At 26.1% G+C, this 27067-nt stretch overlaps 2 protein-coding genes across 2 annotated transcripts in view; one reads left to right on the top strand and one right to left on the bottom strand.

The window, feature by feature from the left end:
• blo (bloated) overlaps positions 1-14913 on the top strand; it is a 52801-nt gene extending 37888 nt beyond the window's left edge. Inside the window, exons 3-7 of the mRNA XM_011507460.1 lie at positions 7586-7801; positions 9934-10094; positions 10656-10867; positions 11886-12155; positions 14535-14913. Coding sequence (XP_011505762.1) covers positions 7586-7801; positions 9934-10094; positions 10656-10867; positions 11886-12155; positions 14535-14728 — 1053 coding nt within the window. The 3' untranslated portion in view covers positions 14729-14913. The remainder of the gene's footprint in view (positions 1-7585; positions 7802-9933; positions 10095-10655; positions 10868-11885; positions 12156-14534) is intronic.
• A 10154-nt stretch (positions 14914-25067) lies between these two features.
• LOC105368109 (spindle and kinetochore-associated protein 1) lies at positions 25068-26513 on the bottom strand. The gene is made up of 5 exons (XM_011507025.1): positions 26408-26513; positions 26095-26220; positions 25910-26031; positions 25356-25827; positions 25068-25275 (listed from the first exon to the last, which is right to left on the bottom strand). Exons 2-5 carry the CDS (start codon positions 26189-26191, stop codon positions 25121-25123), a joined length of 846 nt encoding a protein of 281 aa, XP_011505327.1. The 5' UTR covers positions 26192-26220; positions 26408-26513; the 3' UTR covers positions 25068-25120.
• Positions 26514-27067: the final 554 nt, after the last annotated feature.

The raw sequence follows: 27067 nt of genomic DNA, 5'->3' as shown, positions 1-27067 counted from the left end.
GTCGACATTTATGCACAATATCGATTTACATGTGTCCATAGAAATTTATGTAATTATTTAAAGAATTATATAATTACATTTCTATATTTATATTTCTTTGTTTATTTTGTATGTAAATTTGTATATTAACCTAATCTTATGTTAAATTACAATATTTTAATAGTCCAGATTCAGTTAAAATTTAATAAAATAAAATATTTTATCACAATTAATTTTTTATTATTGTATACATAAAATAATTTAAGAAGCACAAAATATGAAATAAATGTAAATATGAAATAAATTTGTAAATGTAAATAAAGAATATGTATGTATAATATAATTTAAATTTATTATTCTTTCTATTATAATTACTATTCATTGTTGAAATTTAGAACTTTATATAATGATATAAAATTAATTTAACAAATTAGTTAAGTTATCACTTTTTTTCTTTTTATTATAATTATTGTTGAAATATATTTAAGAAATTTTTAATTTTGTATAGTTTATAAAAGATTAATCTAGCTAATTCAAACCGAACATAGCTCAAAATTTTGCTCAAGTTTTAATTATTACAATATCTTTGAATTGGAAACATGTTTTTACAAAGTAAAGATTGAATTTATTATTTCAATTTTATTTTTCATTTCAAATTTTAATTTCAAATTTATTTTTACTTATTTATTTATTATTTTTTTTTTTTTTACAAAAATTAACAAACATCTAGAAAATACTGATTCGTTGATTTCATATAAAATTCAAAGGATGTTTATATATAGTATGTAAATTCAATGGTTAATATTTATATATTTGAGAATCATTTTTATCTTCACAAAAATATTTAAATAAGTAAAAGTTACTTGTATAACTGAAAAGAAATGATGAGAGAAGGGAATTGAGTGAATAGGTGGGAAAGGGGGGAAACCGTTAAAAACCTTGAGAATAGATCTTGAGTTCGATCTGCAGGCTTTTTTGTTTAGCTCTTACTCTTAGGCTTTTAACTCTTGCGCTTTTAACGTGCGACTTAAAATAAGTCTAAATAATAGAACTGTAGGAGTTTAAAAGAAGACGAACCATCAGACGAGCATGAATCCCAACGATATCCGAAGGGTATCTTTCCTGCTGTACTTGATATATTTCATATAATCTAATCCCCCGGTATCATACGCAATATTTTCCCATTCATTCTTTTCTCTCATTCTCTTTATTTCTCTTTCTACCACTCTCTATCATTCTCCCTCGCGTTCTCACTCGTGTTCAGATGGATGGGTGTACTATTGCAACATTATCATCGTGTGAGAATTCAACTGAGTCTCTTGCGTAGCGTGAATTCAATATAACCACGTATCAATATATCATATATTTTCGATACATATAAACATACATAAAGAGAGAGGAGGCGGATCATATAAATGTTTTTATCCTTTAATGTTTTGCATCGACTTATTGATTCTATGAATATCATTTACATCATTTTATATTGAGCAACTCCAGATGAGCAATGTCCAAAATTGTGTTACCAGCTTAATTGATTTCCTCTTCTTTTTTTATTGATGAATTAATAAATGTTTATAAATTTATAATAATAATATAAATACATATATAGTAATTTTATTAATTAATATAATAATATTCTTATAAAAAAGTACGTACATATATATATAGAAACAAATAATAATTGGATTTTATTAAAGAAAAATAAAACATTTATTCGAAATCTTTTTTATTGTATAATTAATACTTTTAATGTATATTAATATAAAAATATAAAAATATAAATATAGTAACACAAAGAAAAAAAAGAAATCTACAAGATAAATCATATATATAAATAAATAAAGTTCTTTGACGTAATGTCATTTAAAAAGAACAAAATTATTTTGTATTATTATTGAACAAATATGGTAAAAATTCACTCTCATAAAGAGACTATGTATTAATGATTATTTAAAATGCAACATGCAAATTAGTATTTACTATCCTTTATTTTCGCTTTCTCAAACCACCACTTGTATGTAGTATACTTTTCACATCGTTTTTCATAAATAAATGATCTTTTCGTTCAGTTTGTCTTTAAAATGCAAAAATATACCAACCGCCTACTATGCATGTATAAATATGCAAATATAACTCATCTTTATAAATATTATTGAAACATTAAATTTATAAATTAGAAACCTTACCCATAGCTGCTTAAGAAAAAGGAATAAAAAATTTGTAGAATGAAAATATATTACATATAAAATTTTTATATCTTACATGTACTTATATATGATTCTTTTCATTCTCCCACTTGACAATTTCGAGAATGGACTTTGAAACTAGATTTAAAATGTCAAATTTAGTCTTTAATCTAATATATATTATATGATAATATAAGTATTAATCAATAAAAAATTTTATATACTAACCTAATAAATATAAATTAAAATTAGCAAAATAATAAAAACAAATAATTTTTATCAAATAAACTCAAATAAATCTTAATCAAATAAACAGATATATTATATTAAAGAAAATTATTAATGCAAATAATAAATAAAATCAAGTTTATATTATAAAATTAACATATTATAAGATAATTGCATTTACTATTATCAGTTTTAAAATAAACATTTTTTTCGATTTTCTTAGTAGCTGGATGCATATTATCAAGTATACTATATTACTACCATCAAATAATTATCATTAAAGGAATTAGAATTGGTTTGAATTTTCAATTAAATGAAAAGAAGGCTATACATAATAATTACGTAAAAGTATTTTAGAAAAAGCTGTATAAAATGGATAGGAATAATAGATAGAAAATACAAAAACGCTTAGAACATAGGACTTTTTGTAGGAAAATCATTCATCTGCTGTATATGAAATGGGTTAATTACAAATTACAGTTGATTGAACGAGAAAAAAGATAAGCTGTCGGGAAATAGAGTCCATGACGCGAAATAGAATCCAGAGTTTCCTGCACTGCTGAGAGTATAAGGTACGATGTCCATAATTAATATTCAGCTTCTATTCTTCTTTCATTCCCATATTCAGTTAGTATTAGATTCGTTTCGCAAAAGCACCAATTACTTCTTTTACTCGCATAAATCTATGCATCCTGTCACAATATCTCTATTTCAATATGTATATAAAAGAAAATGCATTTAATAGCATGACAAGAATAATTAATTCATTTATAGAAAATGAAAAAGAAAATAATAAAAAATTTAATATATCGTGATATATATTAATTATTTTGATTTATATTTTTTTAAAAATTAAATCAAGACAAAAAATATAAAATCATAAATACTGCCACTTTTAAAAAATTATTTATTTCATATAAATAATAAAAACTGTAAATTTAAATCTTTATTATAACTACAATTATTCTAAATATAATACTATAATACTTTTACTTTAAAGATCTATTGACATAATAAGAAGAGCATTAAATCAAATAAAAAATAGAATTATTGACAGTAAATTAATTTTATTAATGTTTCCCTTTTCTTGCATAGTTTTATTATTTAATTATGAAGTATTGATACAATTTTTTATAGTTTTTTAATATATTAGATTTTTTAAATCATTTACTTTTATTAAAACAAATACAATAAAAAGTGATAAAAATAGTTGATCAAAAAGTCTAGAAATGTTATAAAAATTAAAAAAAATGAAAAGCAAATGTAAATGTACATTTTTTTTTATATATTAACTGAACGCATCAAGTGTCTATATTCTTCTCAAGTTTTTGTAGTGATTGTGAGGTATAATCAAGTTTCTATCATTTCTCTTTCTCATTTATTTATCAATGGTAAATTATCACACACATAAAGTATTTTATTCTCAAAAACGCTTTGTCTTTTTAAGCATTTTATTCTTGTAGTTCTTGCACAATTTTTCCACGACCATTTTTTTCATCTTTTAACAGAAGTTAAATCTTGCTCATTTCTTTTTTCTTGTTTCTTTTAGAACTTAGTAGTCGAAATAAGATTTTTTTCAGCTAACATACAACAGTTTTTCTACTGTACAAATAAGTAAAAAAATTGAGAAAAGGTTGTCAATAAATTTTAATATTTGTATAAATAAATTGGTATTTTTTCAAATTTATTAACTTAAATCAGCAGTATATTTATTTGTTTATGCTTTATAAATTTCAATATTTTTTATTCATCATATTAACATATTCTTTTATGTATACTTGATTGGATACACTATCAGTATTATTTATATCTAAATTTAGACTCTAAATAATGAAATCTTTGAACTTATTATTTTAATTTCTTTATAAAACACTGTAGTGTTTTATATTTAATTTAACCTTTGCCTAATTTATCTTTGTCCTATCTTTATTACTATTTCCATCAAAATTTTATCGATATTACAATATTTCTATTTCTTAATAATTGCATTTAGTTAAATTTTGAAGAAAATATTAAAAAGTGATTTAGATATAAATAAATATTTAAATTTTATTAAAGAGTTTTTTACAAATGGAATATATAATAAAGCATATTTCTTTAATAAATAAATAGTTTGAAAGTACTTTACTAACACACGGAAAAATTTTTAATATTAATAATTTTAAAGAAAAAAATTTATCATGTCATACCTGATTTTATAATTTCATATATATTAATTACAACTATGTTAAATTTAGTGATTTTTGTTACTATAAGTTCTTGTGAAAATTTGAGTTCCTTGAATTTTACTACACGTAAGTAAAAAAGCACAATTGTTATTAATTTTAATATATTATGTATTCTTATATGTACTTCATTAAGTATTTCTCATGAACTTTATACATAATTATTATAATAAATATATAATTAAACATTTTAAATTCTACCTATAAAATAAAACAGATATAAACATTATTCATTTATGGTGCATTATCAATTAATTAAATTAAACCATTAATATATGTAAACATTAAATTTCATTAAAATAATTTTATATTGAATAATTATTAATAAATATTGATCAATTGGTATGATATTTCTTCTATATTCATTTATATATATTTGTGAAATATTTTATTTAAACTCTTTTATGTATTTTTTGTAAAATTATTATGTTTCAAACAATTTGAACAATAAATGAATACAATAATAATGAATTATTGTATCTTAAAAATTATTGTTTCTTTGTATATTTTCTCGAACTTTATATGAATAAACTTTAACATCATAAAGATAGTCATCGATAATAGCATATAACTGTAAAAATCAATAATATAAGTCATTATTAGTTTTCTAATATATATATTTTTCTAAGTTACTAGTCAGCTATTTTTATAGTTTATGAAGTAACCAAAATAAGATTTTTTCCCCAAAATTCTATGAATAAATATGTATAATATAATATTACTTATTATAAATCTCGATATATATAAGCATAGTATATAGCAAACGTACACTATAAACCACATATATTTATTATAAATATTATATATAAATATATATGAATTATATATATAAATAGTGAATAATGCAAAAAAAAATAAAATAAAAAATCATTAACTACATAAAAAAGTGTATATTAAAGCAAACAAAAAAATTCAGTAATGAAAGAAAGTTGATAGAGAAAGTATGGGAGAAAGGAAAAAAGAATGTCGTGATGTGTAATTTGACCAGAAGCACGCGTTCTTTGTAGCTTACTTTTTCTTTTGCTTACAAAAGACATTCATTATAAGATTGTAGTATAAATCTCAAAAATACTGACTGTTACGTATATCTACATTCATTTTGCTTTACTTATTTGAAAAAAATTAAGTGGAACAAGAAGTAGAATATATAGTAACTACTTACAGCCATCGATGTAGTTTATATTTTGCATATTTTTCAGTTATTCATCCAACTCCTCCTATTTCTCATTTCCCTTTTTTATATTCTTATTACATTTATACTTATAGAAGACTCAAAAATATATCAATTATTTGTCTTTTTATAATATCCTAATATAAAAAAATAAAGAGAATAAGAACAAAAATAAAATTATGATCTCTAAGTTTATGATCTCTCAATTATGATTTTCTATTTTGCATATAATGTTTACATTCATAATAATATTGTTTAATAAATCGTAACCAAAATGCTTTCTTATTCAAGAAAAGAAAAATTACAAGATATTCGTAGAAATATTTCTTATTACTTTTCGTACATAAATAATGTTTAAATTATAGTTCATATTAAGTTCCTTTTAATTCTAACTGAAACTTTAAATTAATTTTTTTATAAATATATAGAAATACAAGATTTTAATTATCACATATTCTACATGCAAACATTTTTATATCATTATTAATCAGTTTTAAAACTTCTATAAAATTTGATAACAATTTATTTATATATAAATTCCAATAAATAATATGTTATTTTTATATAATTATATATATACTCCATAAAAATATTTTAATTCATTATATACATTACATAGTCAGTTTTTTATTTAAATAAATAGTACGTGTCATTTTGCTTCATGATTTTGCTAAGTTTTAAATAATTCAAAATAAAAAAATACATGAAATGAATAATTTATAACAATATTTTATTTATATAATTTACTTTCTTTTATATTTTTTAAAAGAAAAATATATTTTATTTTATATTATATTATATTTATATATGTATATTATTATAGTTTTATTCATTTTCATTATAAAAAATGAATTTCTACACATACAGAATAATTTTATAAAGTAAATATGTTTCTTTTTATGCATAATGATATTTTTAATTTAATCGATTAAAGAATTTTTAATGAATGATTAAATATTAGAAAACTCTAGATATTTATAGGAAATTTAAAAATATAAAAGAAAAATTCAAATTTATTTCAATGATAAAATAGAGAATATTAAATTAAAATATGAGCAAAATTAACTTTAATTTATCCAATAAATACTTCTACAATTCTATTTTATTTTGAATAAGATCAATCTACCAGAAGTTTTCAAACAATTCTCTAATACACTTTAATTTTGTACTTATATTATACATGCATTTCTGCATATAACTAGTAAAGTTAATATTATTATAAATATTTCACGTACAAATAAAATATTTTTAGTTCATGAATATAGTCATTCATCTATTTTTAGTTAATTATACTTTTTTATTTACTTAAATCCATTCTATGATCATCTTTTTAAAATATATATTATATAATTATAATAACATTTTTTTTTAATCTATTTAATTGTTTTAAATAATTAATTTGCATTTATTTTAGTTTTATATAAAATCACTTATTCTTAGTTTTAGATTGGAACAAGTTTAATGATGTAGAAGATGTAAGATTGTAAAGATGAACAATAATTATTATAAAATTATTCACAGATAAAAAATTTGATGGATTTATATATAAGGCCACGATTCATATCGATTCTATTTACACATGCTATCTGAGAGTACAAAAAATTTGTCATTTTATGACATTTATTAATTTTTTTTTTCGTTTATGATTTCAAAAAATTTATTTTTAAGATATTCATGAATATTAAAGATATTTCCAATGAAAATATTGAGTTTATACCATATGAAAATATAAAACTTATTATTATTACTTAATTTAATTTTTGTTCTTAAAGTTATAATTTGTTCCTTTATTGTAGGATGAATACAGGCAGCGTAGACGTTTATCGACACCCAGCGGAAGTCCAAGTCCACCGCAACATTCAAGATTATCACGATCAACTGGAACACTTATACAACCCATTCAACAACTTCGCTATCTTAAAAGTACCCCCATGCAGGATAATCAAGTTCAAGAGGCTGAGAGAAAGGGATGGTTTAAATCTTTATCCCGCAAAAATAAATCCAGTGCGAAAGTAAATAAAAATAAGAATTCCAAGAATATTTTTATAATTTTACATTTCTTTTCTGCATTTACTAATTTTTTTATAACATTTATAACCTAATTTATAAATAAATTTACAATAAGCATTCTTCATATTTTTATAATACTTAATCCATGTGCCTAATTATTTAGTTTGATCTAAAACGAATAATTTTAAAGAAGTACTTACCCTGTTTCATTATATCGCCAACCTTTAGAACAGTAGTTATACAATATTTTGATAATTGTTTTTAAGTATTTAAAAAATTAGTATAGTTTTCAAGATGAAATTCATATAAAGTTTTTTTAATTTCAATGAGCTCTCCAATTAATTTTTAGAAAATAAAATTCAATAAATAAACTTAAAAGAAAACAATTATTTATATAAATTAAATGTATTGAATAAAAAAAATGAAGTAGCAAAATTTTTTATAGTACCAATGCATGTACCGAATGTTATAGAATTTGTTTGAAAAAAAATACACAAAATTCTAGTCTTACTTACTTAAATTTCTAATGTAGATTTAATTTTTTTTTTATTTTTATAACGAACATAATTCCAATACAAACTTAATTTAGTTGACTATGTGTATATTTTATTATAGGTATCAGTCCATATTAAGATATTTATAGAAATAAATACATAAAATTAATAAAAATTTTAAATCAACAAAAACAAAAATATGAAGTAAACCTTAATTTTGATATAAATGAATAATATTTATTAATGTATATATACATCTATGTTTGATTGAATCGAGAAATATTTGCTATTTTATTTATTAAAAAACATTATCCATATTTTAAAATAAATACTAGAACTATAGATGTTGAGATAGTTAATACCTATTATTTCAAAACATAGTATTTACAATATATTTGAATTAATATAATTGAAATTAATAACAAATAAACATTGTTATTAATATAACTCATATCTTCAGAATAGTTAAAACGTATAATTTTAATTGTATTCAATATATAATTTAATATATTAATAACTAATAAATTATGAACAAATGTCATTATTTTAAAACAGAAGAATTCGTGGCTGATATATTACATTTATGATTTCGGAAAGCTATTAAATATAATTAACTATCAAATATGTTTTAATACCTACGTATTTTATTATCTAAATTTATTTTATTTTTGAAGAAACACATTCCATTTTAATAATAAATTAATAAGTAGCTGTGTGTATATTTTTTGTTGATAAAGTAATTAAAATAAATAAAACAAATTTTATTATATTCTCGGTAAATAAATTAATTTTACGAATAAATAAATTACAATACTTACGTAGAACATTTTTCAATTTGAAATGATAATCTTTTCATAAAAAAATTAAAAATTAAAATTAAGTATGCATCGCAAATATAATAAAATTGTTTAATTTACATGGTGTATTTAAAACCATTTAGATTATTATATCATTAATTTTTGGTTCTGGTATTAATTTAAAATTATAAATTAAATAATATTATGAAGATGAAGTGTATGCCAGTTATTCTCTGTATTGAAATAAAATTTTCATAATACGTTAAAATATACAATTTCTACAGTAATTAATAATAATAATCTTATTTTTTTTTTATAAATAACTTTTATCACAAACTCGTTATGTTATTTTTATTGTGACATAGTATCTTATGCTTTAAAGGACAAGGTAATATTTTTCAAATATTTATACACTTTTCAATATTCATATACGTTAGGTCTTTGTTTATTTTGAATATGTTTATATTCATACAATTATACTTATTTATACTGTGAAATAGAATTAGAATAATTGCCTATTTGCTCTTAATAAATTCCTTTTTGTACTTTTGGCTATGTCTTAAACTATACTCATATTCGATAATTTAATAAAAAAAAAAAATTATTTCAAGACAGAATTCGATAAGTTCGATTTGAAATTCAATTAAAGTCGATAGTTAATATGATAAAATGAGTTATTTATATTTTATAATATTATAACTGTAAACAAATTAATTTTATCTTAAACTACTGACAGTACTTACTAATATACAAAGATATTTCATGATACATATTACTCAATGTTATATTCTTAAATTTCTAAAAAGAAAAGTTAATTGTAAAGAACGCTTTAAATGTATTTAGCATGTTGACAAGGAGCCACGAATACCGGAAAGCGAGATTTTAACAACTGCCACAGAAAATGAGGAAGCTTCTTCAGTACCCGAGCGAATTTCAGTGCAAAAAAATCTTCGATTCTTCGGGGATACCGATCAAGAGTCAATTTCATCGAATCGAATCGATAGGTAAATACAAATAACATAGTTAAAAAGTAATATTTATAAAATTCATGATATACTTTATTGAAATATATTTAAAAAGTTCTTTATAAATTCGAAGATTTAAAATATTTTGAAGTTCAGCACTAATAAATGATAAAATTATTATAATATAACAATTATAAATTACAATTAGTAAACTATTGAATTATGGCTTTCTCTTGATTGTTTAAAATACCATTGTATGTTCTTATGCATTATATAATATGCCACAGAAAATAATTATAAACATTAATTATTAATTTTTTAAATACGAATGATAATTGGACTATATAATATTAATAACTCATTTCATTTAATTTCATGAAATACATTATTTATCTTTAGAAAATTGAATTATATAGTTCATTATCTAAATTTTACAAAGCAGAATAATTATTTTTATAGGTAATATTAAGAAACTTTAGAATGTAATACTTATCGATTGTAACTTATAACTATATAAAGTAGATTTTAAACAATTGTATTAATTAAATTCTTTAATGCATTTTATTTGAATAAAATTAATAGAAAATGTATTTACTGCAGAAACAAACAAGTAGATGACCGTACCAAAACCAGTCGTGAAATTACGAACACAAGCCGTCACCCTATGGGAATCATAGTACCACAAAGGAAGCCCTCCAGATTTACAGAAAGTGCATTATCCTCTGGTGAAAGTACAACAGGAGATAGCAGTCAACAGAGTCAAAACTCACAAAGATCTCAAAGATCAGTTGTGTACTTACACGCTGCAACAGGTTGACCAACGATATTTTTCTTTATCTCTATTACTAGTTAATACATCTTAATTTTTTAATAGAATTTCATTAATAGACATATTTAATTCGAACAAATATAATATCGATTTCAATTTTCAATCGCTTATGTTTAAGTAAAATAATATTTTTTAAATTATCACATTATAGTATTTTTACAATTAGTATCATAAAATATATCGATATAAAAATAAAAAAAAATGCTATATAATATGATCCATATTTAAATAATTAATTTATAGTAAATTATTATTTAATAAAAATATTAAAGTATTGATAAAATATTAATGGTTATAATTATAAATGAAAACTGTTATTTTCTTTTAAAGGAGGTAAATAAAAAATAGATTAAATAATCATTTCATCAAAAATTTATTTAAAACAGAAATATATGAGAAATATAATTACCTGCTGTGCTTCATTCATCAAATTTTTATCCGATTTATAGTCATTAGTTTAATTTGAAATGCAAGAATTTATGTGTATAAAACTTGTATCAAGAACATAAACATTTACGTTATGTTACGTCATAAATAAATTACTTATCATTGATTACTGCATAGTCAATGTATAGTATAAGTTAAATACGTATTTAATAGTAATAGTATTATAATATAAATAACTATATATATGATGATTATTATCTTGTAATCAGCAAAGACAGTTTATAAATATTTGTAGAAGTCTGCCTTATGTCTTTTTTAATAAAGAAGAAAAATTAATATTTTTTAAAAAAAGCAGACTTTATTTATATACTATTTTAATAAAATATTACATTTTTTTTAAATAAAATTTTTTATAAAATATTAAATTTTGACAGTCTTAAAGTATCAAATTATTGCATGTGCTTGATATTATTAATTTACAACGTTTAATAGTTTTTTAAAAAATTTTATTCTTAAAAAAATTTTTAAAGTGAACTTTCATTTAATAGCTAAGCCAAATAATATGTTATTTTAGTATAATAATCAAATATTTATCTTTTAATTTTGGGCTCAAGTTGGAGAGATCCCGGGTCCAAATGAGAGACGGCGTGCAGCAAGTCGTGAGGAATTGAATCGTCCGCTTACAGCTCATACACGCACCGTATCTAGGAGCGTAAGTGTATTAGCGCCATGGCGACCGAAGAACTATCGCGAGCCTTATGAAATTAACTACGACCAACAACAGCTTGCGAAGCCTGTGACAACAATAAGACGCAGACATCGCAGCCGCGAAACACTTAGTCGCCGTGGTAAAGAACCTAGACGAAGCAAAGACTCTAAGACAGGTAAACAAATATTTCGGTCAACAAACGCTTATCCAATATCTTTTCTACGATGAATAATATTACAGCTTATGGGTTATGCATTAAGTTAATTTATTATTGAATATTAAAAGTATACGGATGATTATGAATATTCTACCGAATCCAAAATAAAAGATAAAATGTTGGCAAGATATTTCTAATAATTGTAGTTTAGAAAAAAAAAATCAGATAACATATAATAATAGATTTTATTAAATCAAATTTCGAAAGATGCAAAGTTTCAAGTATACATAAAACACAATTGAAGAATTAAGTTTTTCTTAAAAAAAAAATATATATTTAATGGATTTATTTTAACAATATATATATATTAGAAACTGATATTAGTTATAAAATGAAACTTGTATTTAAAAAATATATATTCATTGATTTTATTTTCATAAAAATCAGTTAAATGTGTTGATCAAATAAGAAAAAAGATGAGAAAAATAAAATTAACTTTTAGTATACTTATATTGATTTGTATGTATTATGTAAATAAGTAACTACTATATTACACGATATACAATAAGCTTATCGAAAATCTCATTAAACATTGTTTAACAGACAAATGGGCAAATATATATATCGTTAATTGATGTATATTTGTAAATAATTTATATAAGTTGCAGAAAATTAAAAAAAATAATTATTAAAAAATTATTAGTCACATAAAATAAATCACTTTTTCGAATAATTTTGTAAGTCACAGTAGTAATTTACTTATAAATAATAAGAATATTATTGTTGTATTATCTATACTTTTTTGGTATTTGTATATAATTAACAATTTATAAATAAAACTATCAATATTTAAAACATTTATAATTAACAAAATTAATCATTTATGAAAAAATATTTTTATATATATTTATTATATAATATTTGTATAAATATTTATTATATAATTTAACATAATTTATAATTTAATGCCTGATTATCAGAAATAAACTGAATAGAAAATTTAATTTTTATATTAGCTTCTATAAAATCGTAAATTTGAAAAAAAAATTAATCATGAATAAAATAGTAAAAACATAATAAATATTTCAATTTGCATATTTACAACATCAATTTTGTACATAAAATTACAAATATTCACTAAGATGTACATATAAAAATATTTTAAATATCAAAATGAACAATTAATAATTTATGACAAATTTCGACATAATTTTGAAAATGTAATTTAGTGAAACCTCGATTCTTGATATATAGAGACATTAAACGTATGTATGTACATATATAAATTGGGGCTTCTCATATAAATAAAGTAGGCATGGCTTGTATTGATAAAAAAAGAAAACTTTAGTAATTAATTTATAAAAGAATTATTGGTACAAAAAAAATTGAATTACATGTATATCAAAGCAATTATTAAGAGAAAATATGAATTAGAATTCTTTAACAAATGATAATTATAAAGATTTTTTCCTTTAATACAAGTTTCAGAAATATTTTATATTATTTGGAAAGATTGATGATATATCAGTTTGGCTAGCACGAATTATGCGTTATATTTTTCACGAAAATAGCAATATCTCTTTTATAATAAGTTTGTATTGTACTGTTTGAATTCATCGTTATTTCTTGGTAAGTAATTATTACGAATGATTTTTGTTTTATTTATTAAATTATATATTAGTAAATTAAATGTTGGATTAGTCTACATATGATACTTTATATAAACGTCAAGAAAGTACTGTATTAATTAACATATACAGTATTATCGCATTAAATTGGTAAGATTTTATTTTAAAAATTCAGATATTCTTTAATATTTGGTAAACAATCGCGAATAAAAGTTTTTAAATGATAATCGAATTGCTATACTATTTGTTTAATTATTATAAATACTAAAAATAAGGACATTGAATTATCTTTAAAAATTAATATTAAAATTAACATAATCGTTTTTATGCAAATTATGTATTAACAATACTTCATAAAATGTATAATGAATATTAAGTATTTAATTGAAAGATAAATAATATATCTATAATATATATATATATATATATTATTATTATTATTATTATTATTAGATATATTTAAAATATATTTAAATATATAATTAAAAATAAACTAATTACAAACCACTTTATTTTATAAAGTTTTGTAGATATTACTGTTATATCGAATATTAATTCGATCATTTATTTAGATACTATAGATTATTTAGATATTATATTAATACTTTATAAGATTTTATAATAATACAAAGACTTAATATCTTAATAGAATATTTTGATTCAGTATAATAGATTTTTAAGTGTTACAAAAAAAAATTAATTTCTATTTTCACAGTATTATTAATTAATAATAAATTTCTTTAAAAATTCTTATTCTGACATGTTTTAGGTACAACCAATCGCAGCACACTAAAGTCAAAAGATAAACAAAAAGTGGATAGAACTGTTTCTACAGAATCATTAGCTAGCAAGTCGCGGAATGTAAATTCTCGACAAGAACTACACCGATCCACATCCGTCCCACGAGATCCCAATAAGAGCGCAGGATGGTTTAAAATGAAGAACAAAAAATCCCAGGCCTAAGCAATAGGCCATTATTCAATACTAGTCTTCGAGTTTTCATAATTAATAATCTTTTAATTTTAAGAAATTAAGTAATTATTAAAATATGTGGATGCACCGTCATATGTTTTTATGTAATTGCGAAGTAACTTCTTTATGTTCCGCCAATTTTATTTTTCATCTCCACATTGTTTTTTTTTCATCGTTAACAATTGCTAACGTTATAATGTATATATTATAATTGAAAAAATGTCATATGATTGATCTAAACACAAAAAATCGAATTAAACATAATATTTTCAAACATTAAACTAATTTAATTGATAGATGAAACATAAAAGAAACAGAGTTTCTTTTTCATTGGTACACCATAAAATTTAACTATTAATATATTTTTTATAAATCAAGAATAATACAATAAAATCTTTTTTTGTTCAATTATTTATGTCACTTTCTCTCTACTAGATTTACTTTGCTAAATTCCTAGCAATAGATGAGAATGCATAGATGACATAGATCTGACCAATACAAAATCTATCAAACCTCTTTGAGCCCTTATTCCTTTCTAATAAGATATTAAATTTGAAAAAAAATTTTTCGTTATTTTACCGTGAATTAAAGTGCCATTCTTATTTTTTACCATTGGTTTTGTTTTATAATTGTTACAGTTTCTAAAAGAAATTATGTCTAAATAAAAATTATTATTTATATTCGTTACAGGAAACAAAGCAAATGCAGATTAAGCAAATGAAAAAATGTGAAGGAAATGAATAGTTTGTTATCGTCACTTGATTACAACTTCAAGTATTTGAAGTTTCACTTGAATTTATCATTGTAAATAATTGTACTAATTGTATCATATTAATTTTTCTGTTTTTAATTTCTTGCTTTTATTAGAAATTGATGTTATGTAGGTAGTTTTTAAAAACTAAAACTAAAAAAATAATATAAATATTTTGTTGTCATACGTTATTAGGAAGTATAAATTACAAGAGTGTATTACTAAATATTTTAATTTCTTATAATGTATTTATTAGATTACTGAATTAATGCTTATTTTACAATAAATTGATTTCTACTTGGTGCTTCAGTACAAGTGTCAATGTGTATATATACATTTCATGTGTAAATACCATAGAATTTATGTTGCTATACTTAAAATATATTCATGAAATTAAATTATCATTAAACTACAACACTTACCTTGTAAAGAATTTTGAATTATTCGTCGAGTAGATAGTACAGAGTTTGAGATCAATTTATATATTGTAACATGATAAAACAATTAAAAATAAATAAATATTCAATACTAATTATTATGATTGCATCTTGTACATTTTTTACTCCTTTTTCAAGCAGTTTAATCAATATTTATCTATAATAGTCAATTATCAATATTATATTTAATAATCAAGTATTTTAATCAATATTTATCTTATCAATATAACATAATAAAATTTATGATATTATTAAAACAGTTCCTATTTAAATGTCTAAAACCAATCTTCTTGCTAAATAATTAAAAAATCTAGTACATCTAAATGATTTTAGAGATACAGCGGATATTAAAATCAATGACAATTATTTCTAATTTTTTAGGATGCATTTAAAAAATATACCAAATTACAGCTTAGCATTTAAAATATGTTTGTTTATCATATGAGAATATTTAAAAAATTATACTGTGAATTAATTTTTATAATCATTAATATCTAAGTATTTTTCAACAATTTTACTTTACAAATAATGTAATATAAAATAAAAAATATATAAAATATAATATAAAAAATATATAACACGTTTAAAACTTTAGAAATATCAAATAATAAGGCAACATATAATCAAATATAAATTAAATGGGATAAATATATAATAAAAAGCAATTATCAATAATAAAATATATCTAATATTTATCAACAGATAAATCAAACCTAAAAACATTAAAAATCATTGCTTACCTTAATTATACTCTTAGATAATTACGTGAACTTCAAATTGAATGATAAAATTATTACAGTATAATATTAATTTTACTATTTACTTATATTTCAAATTTAAAATAAAATTAAAAATTAAAAATTATAATTTATATAAAATTACAAAAAACATGAGTAATAAATGTATAGTTATATTATTTTTAGAATATTCATTCAACTTTTGTTAAATTTTGAAATTACATACGCGACAATCTGCGTCGCACGTGTGCCTACAATCTTACCAGAATACTATGCATTGGTACACAAACTAAACTATTGAAGCATTGGTAGTTCGATCCAAGAATAACATCACTATAATTTCGAACATTTGGTCCTTCCAGCCGGATCATTGGATTGTTGATCCTTCGACTCGGATGTCCGGAAAGCCGTAGCGTTGGATAGCAGAGACATCGAGAAGAGCCGGTCATCTGAACCACGGAATAATTCATCCTTGACAGCCCGGATATAGTGGAAATTAGTACAGCTCAACAGTGCTGTGCAACCGTGAGAGTTTAATATTATATTTTACAAGTTCATCACCATATTTGTCACAAGAGAAGTCATTATACTAATAAGCAGCGGGAGCTCTGTATCCTTCCATTCCTGCGGGTAACAACTTATCATCGAGAGGACAAGAACAAAAGGTAGCAGTAGATTAGCAACCTCTCTCCCTTTTGTAGAACTACAACACAAACAAAAAAATGGAAAATACTGAACAACCAAGTGGCGATAAATCTCCAAGAAGTACCAGAAGAAAGACACTCAGGAGCGCCTCATCCACAGACTTATCCTTTGAATAATGGACAAAGATCAACATGCAATATACGCGCATGACGCCTCAAACAGTTTATAGAAGAATTTGAGGCACCCAAGAGAGAGAAAACCTCCCATGAAATCGCTGAAGCATTAGCATACGTAGAAGAAGAACATAAGACATTCCAAAAGGAACACACACATCTAGTGTCGACATGGACCAACACCGATGACGGTCACGAATATTTTGATGATACCTTCGAAGAGGAATCATCTCTATATAGAGAAGCAAGAGTAACCATAATCCAATGTCGCCCAGATTGCAAACCTTCGGGAGAATCTAAAGAGACTACAATCAAGACAAAACCTAAGGGCAGCAGACTACCAACTGTCACCATTCCGCAATTCTCAGGAAAGGAATAGGAGTGGCAAGCATTCCATGACCTCTTTAAAACAGTAGTCATGGACAACGCAGAAAGCAATGATGTGAAGAAATTGCACCACCTCCGCTCTGCAGTACATGGTCCAGCAGCTCAGCTAATGTGTAGTTTTCCACCAACAGGCGATGCATTAATGTCAACATGGGAATCGCTGAAATCCCGGTATGATAACAAGCGAATAATAATCCACTCATATTTCAGGCAAGCATTCTCTAATTGCTCAAGAATCAAGCGAGAACGTGAAGATTTGGAAACATTAACTATCATTTTGGAGAAACAGCTAAAAGGTTAACAGGCGTTGGAACTACCGAAGAGCTGTGGAGCTATGTATTGGTATATCTCGCTTCACATCGTCTTGATCGTGGCACTCAAGAACTGTGGGAGGCATCTATCAGCAATGACACAGATTATCCAACATTTGCAAGATTGGATAAGCTCTTAATGGCTCGAGCAAGGACGCTGAAGTCATTAAAGGCAACAACAAATACACTCAGACCCACCACCCAACGTGCTCCCATGCCTACAAAATTGTGAACGAAGCCAACAAAAGGAACATCAAGTTCGTATCAGGTATCCACAAAAAGCTCACTCACAAACAAATCCACAGGTCCAGCGTAGACAAACGACTGCAAGTATTGCTCCAAACGACATCACGTCACGATGTGCTTCAGCTTTCGGAAACTCTCAATTCCCGAAACTCTTAATCTAGTGCGCAGAATAGGACTGTGCCAATCATGTTTGGACGATCATAAAGGACCCTGTAAAAAACCTGCATCTTGCAAACAATGCTCCAAGGAACACAATGTATTATTACACGAGGAACAAACTGGAAATCAGCCACCAGCTAACTCTTCAGAACCAGAGAACAAATGAGGTAAAGATGTAATCGTCGAAACACCATTCCATTACACAACAGCTTGCAACCGCTATGGCTGAAATACGATTAGATACAGCCACTAAACAAGCTCGTCTACTAATTGATTCAGGCTCTAAACTCTCGTTCGTCACTGACATTCTTGTTAACCAACTCAATATTCCCAAACAACATTCCGTCATCAAAATTCATGGAATTGGGGGAGCTATGTCAACAACAACGCAAGGATTAGTATCACTTACTCTCAATTCAATTCACTCGAGCTCCAGTGTCACCACTCAAGCCCATGTTCTCAAGAAATTGACGTATAATTACTCCTTCATTTAAAATAACTTCACCAGATTAGCCTCATCTAAATGGGTTAACACTGGCCGATCCGTAGTATCTTGCACCACGCTCAGTAGATATCATTCTTGGAGCTGACACATACGGACAGGTTATGAAAGTCCATGTCATCATCCCCTCGCCATCAATGCCAATGGCACAATTATCAGTTTTTGGGTGGCTAGTGCTAGGACCCAACGACTCCACGAAAATTGTGAATTCGACAGTCTACCAAGCAAAGACGTAGGATGACGAAACTGCAGTACATTATTCACTGCTAAAATTTTCAGTTCATTAAAAACCCCAACCAAGCGAAGTTAAGAAATATACACTAGATGAACAGCAGTGCGAGGACCAGTACAATAATGCGTACTCCCGAGACACCTCCGGAATATACACAGTGCGAATTCCGCGTAGTGCATCTACCAATCGCCTTCGTGATTCATTCAAAATAGCAAGCTGCTGCCAACATAGCTTATTAAGGAAGTTTCCAAGAAACCAGGAGTATCGAGAATCATATCAATGATTCATGAAGGAATATATAGATCTTGGCCGCATGGTAAGAGCGCCTGCAACCTCAAATCAAGAGGTCCAATATTATGTGCCACATCACGGTGTATTTAAACCAGATAGCGAAATGACCAAATTAAGAGTGGTATTCAATGGTTCCAGCAAAACGACATCAAGCCTGTCACTAAATGATATTATGCATACTGGACCCAATTTGAATCCTGACATATCAGACGTTTTAATTTGGATTAGAAGACAAAGGGATCTCTTCTCCACCGACATCACAAAAATGTATCGGCAGATAAAAATACACAAGGATGACTGGGATCTGCAGAGAATCTTATGGATAGACGAAAAGGGAGCTGTAGTGCCGTACCATTTGACAACAGTAAAATTCTGGCCGTTAGAACACTACTTCAATTAGTAAAGGACGAAGGAAGCAAGTATCCTCTTGCAGTGCCATCCATCACACATGGAAGAAATGTCGATGACATCTTTGGAAATGCCGATACGCCAGAGCAATTAATTGAAGTGGCACTTTAACTGCGAGACCTCTGCAAGGCGGGCGGTTTCTCATTAGCAAAATGGCATGCAACTCATCAAGATGTAATATCCGCAATCAATACGGATCGAAATGACAACATCATACAGTTCGACGATTACCACACAAAAATACTAGGCTTGACATTGTCCCCTCAAGAAGACAAATTTACCTTTAACACCGGAAAGGCATGAACACAAGTAGACAAGTTGACCAAACGCCTCGTGTTATCCGAAGTGGCTCGGATATTTGATCCATTAGGCTTTGCTGCACCCGTAGTAATAAAGGCAAAGATTTTCATCCAACAACTCTGATTACAAAAGCTTCAGTAAGACGAAAAGCTACCACCGCAGCTTTTATCAAAATGGTCAACAATTAGAAAGGATCTTATTGACTTGACAGAAATATCAATACCACGGTGGCTCAATATGAAGACGACTTCCACCATTGAATCACATGGTTTTTCAGACGCATCACAACTAGCTATGTCCCCAGTGATCTACGTCTCCGTCCACGAGCCAGACGACGTCAAGACTACATTAGTCTGCTCCAAGACTAACGTCGCACCACTCAAACCAATGACAATACCCCGATTGGAGTTGACCGCGGCACTGCTTCTATGAAAATTAATGCGCTACGTTCAAGTCAAACTGAAAATGGATGTAAGGGCGACACACATGTGGACTAACTCGGAGTAACCCTCGCCTGGATAAAAACCCATCTAGCTAGATGGAAGGAGTTTGTGAGAAACAGAGTTTTCAGCGTTCAAGACCTCACCTCAGGTGCACACTGGTGATATGTTCCAGGTTAGTCAAACCCAGCAGACTGTGCGTCACGAAGCATAACAGCCTCCCATCTTCAAGAACACCCACTGTGGTGTACAGGACCACCCTGGATAAAATCACCTGAGTCATGGCCAAACCAGCCTGCATTGGACGAAAAACAATGCGACCAAGAAGCACGTGCCAGCACAGCACTCATAGCCACCGTACCTGAGCTACAATATCAATGGGGCCTAATACATAAAATTTCAGATCTCACAAAATTATTGCGAAGGACAGCACTCTGTCAAATCTTCATCGCACGATTGAAAAAAATCAGGAGACGACCATGGATACTACAGCCCTGAAGAAGGCAAGAATCTTCTGGACAAAGGCTACTCAATCCGCATATTTCCCTCAGGAACTGAAAGGTCTTTGCTCCAAGACTAAACAGTCAAAGAATCAAGCATTCAGTCGACTGTCAGCATACGTCGACCATCAAGGGGTAATCAGAGTAGGAGGAAGACTCGAAGAAGCAGCACTCACACTAGAAAACAAACATCCAGCTATTCTTCCTCGTCGATCACGACTCACAGATCTCGTCATTGAACAGGCACATTTACGCACCCTCCATGGAGGTACTCAACTCATGCTAGCATACATACGACAAAGATACTGAATTATTGGTGGAAGATTCCCTGTAAAAAAACACGTACTACAATGCGTTATATGTAAATTACAAAGGGGAATCCGCGCCAAACAGTTGATGGGACAACTTCCAATAACAAGAATGACACCATCAAGACCTTTCACACATACAGGAGTTCATTATGCCGGCCCCTTTAACCATAAAGGCTTGCAAGGGCCGAGGCGCAAAATCCCATAAAGCGTGGATTTGCGTTTTTGTGTGCTATGTGACATCTGCGGTGCACATCGAGATAGTCAGCGACTAAACAGCCCATGGTTTCATATCAGCATACAGAAGATTTACAGCCCATCGAGGAATCGCCAACATATTGCATTCAGACTGTGGTACAACATTCATAGGAGTAGATGCAGAACTTAAAAAATTATTTGCCAAAGGCAACGCCGAACATCAACGGTTAGAGAAGATGCTCTCGCAAGACAATACTCAATGGGAATTTAACCCACCCGCGGCGCCTTATATGGGAGGCAAGTTGGAAGCTGTCATAAAATCTGTAAAATATCATTTGAAACGGGTCATGCGAGACTCCATGCTGACATTTGAAGAACTTAACACCCTGCTTACACAAAATGCATTGTTGTCAAGTACGCCAAATGTTGTCGCTCTCATCGGCTAGGCAAAGACGCTTGACCAAGAATCAGTCCCCACCACGGCAACACCAGGAGAGGAAACAGCCATTTATGGCCTTTGACCTGCAGCATAGCGATTATTTTTAATGCAATAAAACGACCCTTGCGAGCTCACATCAAAACCCGACTAGACTGTTTATACTAGTATATTTTGAGGATTAAAATATTTCAAAACAATTGAATGGAAAACATTTCTTAAATCCGTTGCAACCCGAAACTCGGCACGCGCGACTATCGACATTCTGCGTCGCACGTGTGCCTATAATTTTACAAAGAATGCTATGCATTGTTGTCAAGCCAGCCAAATGTTGCCGCTCACATCGGTTAGGCAAAGATGCTTGACCACGAATGATCCCCACTACGGTAACTCCAGGAGAGGGGATAAAACTTCCAGGCTAGGCGTTGCCACAAAAGATGATCTTCCGACATCCCCCTGTTCATGCCTAATTTCCTCGGAAGTGGGAAAAGGGCGTGTACAATTAGCATAACTTCGGAAATCGGCGCGCTCTGTTTGGAAAACTAAGATCACAGCCTCCTTGAGTGGGGGCTCGTGGCAAGAGGCCTTAAAAGTAGGGCCAAGAAAGCGGAGGTCACTGTCCGCAGAGATAATTCAAGAAAAGGCTCGAGTGGGCAGTCAAGGGCTATCTTAAGGAAAGTCAAGTAATAGAAATTAATTGTCCATAGAAGCCAAGTCTAAAAATCACTCAACGCAGAAATGAGTGTTGGTAATTCATAGCAAGACTACTGCATCCTGGTAAATATAAGAGTCACGCTGCACGCAGTTGCTCTGCCGAGTGAAATTGTGTCCAACTCATCGCTGGATCAGATCAAGATTATTGCATCCTTCTGAGTATAAGAGTCACACCACACGCGCTAGCTTTGCCGCGTGCAATTGTGTCCAACTCACCGCAGGATCAGATCAAGATTATTGCATCCCTGTGAGTATAAGAGTCACACCGCACACATTCGCTCTGCCGCATCCAATTGTGACCAATTCATTCGTCGATCAGATTTAAACTACGATATCACTATGAGTACGCTAATACACTTTATCTATTAATTATTGTCAACCGGCGGCAGAACCGGCATAAGACAACCATCAACATTATCTCACACTCTCTGACAAGAAGTGTGCAGTAATTATTTACCTGTGCAATTTTCATCAATTCAACGATTTCAAAGCATCTTGTGTAGTGATTCATCCTATATAAGAACCCGTTCAAGAAATCGTATCTTCACATTAGACTCAAGAAGATTGCAAGACACCCATATGTATTGTGTAATTGTGTAATAAATTGTATAATAAATGTATAATTAACCAACTCTCACGGCTCTTGTACAGACCCTACATCTCACTCCTTCCCGAGCGTCTGCTACGGCGGGCGGCAAACTAAGCTATTGAAGCATTGGTAGTTCGAGCCAAGAATAACATCACTATAATTTCGAACAGAGTTATATATCAATTTGTATAACTATGCAAATTAAAACAATAATTTTGAATTTAAGTATAAATACTATATTTTATATTACTGTATAAACATTGTTAGTATGTATATAACAACAATTTTACTAACTGCACATTGTATTTAAAGATAGGAATATAATAGCGGTTAATAAAATATGTTATTATATAATAATAAAAATTGTTCTTATATTTATTAAACTAATATTTATTAATCACTAATACAATTATTAAGCATATTAATAAATGAATAAATGCATAGATAAATGAATATAACAAAATAATTAATTAAATAATTTAACAAATAGAAAAAAATATATTTTGTTAAATATCGATTTAAAAATGTTACCATACCTTTATAATTTGGCATAAATAAATAAATATTATTTTTCTTTGTACTGTACTTAAAATTATTGCTGATAATTTTTGGAATATTTTACATTTTGTCACTATAAAATTAGGTTTTAGTATAAAAATTAGATAATTATAAAATTAGGTTCAAGTATTAAAATATTTTAGTTTTTATTGTGAAGAATTTGTCTATCAGTTAACTATCATAAAGATTTCTTTTTTTGCTTAACTATCTAATTTATATTGAAAATTTATCAGTTATAATTTGAAGGTAATGGTCACAGTCAAACAAATCATACATTTAAATTTTATTTCTTCAACTATTTAATTTTTTTTTCATTTCAAATTTCTTTATCGATATCTCTATCCATGACAGTTTTCCAACTAAAGGTGTAGTTTGATTTTGTAAAAAACATATTCTATTTTAAAAGAATTTTGAGAAATTATTAATACTATGAATAGTTTTATAAAAATATATGTAGATACAATATATATTGAAAACTATTTTTACTTGAATTTATACAGAATATGTTTGATATCAATATAATTATCACAATTTTCTCTACCAATAGTAATTTTCTCTTCCTAAAATGTCATTGAATATAAATTTTCATTAAAACATTTACAATAATTTAAATAATCAAATTAATTTTTATGTAGTACTGAATTAAAAACAATCATTAATAGGCTCATTTCAGATTTTATTTTAAAAAGTACAAAAATAAAAAAAGGTTACAATTTTTTCAAATATAATAATATCTAATTATTTAAAATAATATTGCAATAATTATTCTAAATTTTAGATAATTAAAATTACATATATTTTTTTTTAATCAATTATAAGTAATGAATTATTTCAATTATGTACACTATAAAATATAATAAAATGATATAGCAGGTCTGAAAAATTTTATTAATTGCTATAAATGTCAGCTATATAGTTAATTACTAATTTTATTAAATTATATATACATGTATAGCATCGAACTTAACATTTTGTATGTATCCCAGTAAACGAAGGTCTGGCTTCATATTTAAATTTGATAATACAAATAATCTTTTTCTTAAGTTATTATCTCATGAATTTTATATAATAAGAGCATAATATACAGTTTTTGCTGATCTGATTTCTCGTAACCGTTTACAATGGCGCAAAGCTATTAACAAATTCAATTTTGTTTTGTCAATTTTTAATTTAATATATTTTTCATAATCATCCGATGTAAAAAAATAAAGATTTTCTATAATATAATAAAAACAATTATTTCATTGGAACAAATGATTATTGTAAAATATCCATTTAAATCAATTATAAACATACCTTCATCTATTCCAAGACTTGTTTGATCTTTCGTGTAATGTAAATATAAATCTAATTCTCCTTTTTTTCTTGCGGCATTTTTTCCTAAATTAATAAACGAATATTTTGTTTTAATAATTTGATTTATATTATATACTAAATTATTAAGTATTTCCAATGGATATCTTCCAATTATATATTTAGGTATTTTAATAAATTCTTCTTCTGTAACAATTTGTATTTGAGGTATTTCTGGCTCATTAAATAAAATCTTCTTGCAACTCTTTACATCACTAATTACGTGATTGTTAATATTATCGCTATTACACACTGTCATATTGTTTATGGTATTATTTACATACTCTTCTGTAGAATATTTGTTACTAATATTTTCAGGCAATTCAGAATTGATATATTCCTGAATTTTAGATGGAATATTATTTTCCATATGTTGAATTTGATGATCTAACGATTTTAATATTGTTGATAGTTCCTGGTTAATAAATATATATTTTAAATATATAAAATTATTATTTATTAATTTTTAATATATTGTATTACTTCATATAATTTACTTTGCAACGTTCATTATTGTCTTTCATTGTTTTGATATCTTCCTTTAAGAGTTGTATTCCATTTGTTATAAAACTTACTTCCTTATAAGCATGAATAAGATCATCGTGAATGATGTTTTTACCTAATTAATAAAAGTTAATTAGAATTTATATCTCTAATGATTAAAATAAAGTAATACATTTACTTCGTAATAGCTCTGTAGTTTTTTCAAGATCTTGAAGTTTTTGTGATTGCACAAGTAAAAGATTTTCCAGGGATGAGCTTATATGGTATGCTGCCATGATCAAATATAATATAATTTTGTTCCAACCTAAATCATTAATTTTTATTATTATCATTATATTATTATATTATATGATATATTATATATATTTATTTAAATTTGATATTTTTATTTTAAACAATATGAATTTCTTAAAAATACCAAATAAAAAGCAATTTGGTTATAAAGAAAAATAAACTTGGTACAATAAAAATTCATACACTTTTCTACTTACCAATAGTATTCTTATAACCTTAAATCATTCTTTGGTTATGTTAGCTAAACTTTTTTATCTTTTTAAAAGTAAATATTAAAATTAATTTTGTACAATATTAAGTATTTAAAAGTTAAAAAAACTGTTATAATAAAAATTTAAAATTTTTTCAGCCAAATAAAGAATTGTAATTGTTTAAGCATAAAATAAACAAAAATTTTTATTAAAAATTAATTACATTTAATATTCTCATATGTAACTTAAGGAATGTATTACTATATATCGTATAACGTAACCACACTTCTGAATTAAATTAAAAGTAAAGTAAGGCACAAGTTTTATTGTACGTTTATTACAGGACCATCAATTATGCTAAATTAGAGCGCACAAATTGTCATAATGTTTACGTTCTAAAATATGTAAGCTTACATTTGGTATAACAAATATTAACAAATATTGATTATTATTATTATTATGATTATTTGTAGAATACAATTCAGATTAAAGTTATAAAAGTGTATGTAGTTATAAATATAGTTATTAGAAATAAATGACTCGTTCGACCATTGGGTTGCCTTGTCAGATCTAAGATATTCCAAAAGTGGATATTAAGCATAGATAAATCTTCTATACTGATATAATAAGTTATGTTAATTGTAAATATAAACTATGTTAATTGTA

This window comes from Ceratosolen solmsi, unplaced genomic scaffold (genome assembly GCF_000503995.2).
Source record: "Ceratosolen solmsi marchali unplaced genomic scaffold, CerSol_1.0 scaffold6, whole genome shotgun sequence".
In the NCBI taxonomy this organism is placed as follows: domain Eukaryota; kingdom Metazoa; phylum Arthropoda; class Insecta; order Hymenoptera; family Agaonidae; genus Ceratosolen; species Ceratosolen solmsi.
The sequence above is the reverse complement of the archived record's forward strand: the minus strand, read 5'-3'. Positions and strand labels throughout refer to the sequence as shown.

What these genes read in the sequence shown, in the direction of transcription:
- LOC105368109 (XM_011507025.1), bottom strand. Translation starts at nt 26,191, where the DNA reads ATGGCAGCATACCATATAAGCTCATCCCTGGAAAATCTTTTACTTGTG. An exon ending in ACAATAATGAACGTTGCAAA is followed by an intron (nt 25,828 to 25,909) that starts GTAAATTATATG and finishes TTTATTAACCAG; the next exon opens with GAACTATCAACAATATTAAA. An exon ending in AAGTCTTGGAATAGATGAAG is followed by an intron (nt 25,276 to 25,355) that starts GTATGTTTATAA and finishes ATTATATTATAG; the next exon opens with AAAATCTTTATTTTTTTACA.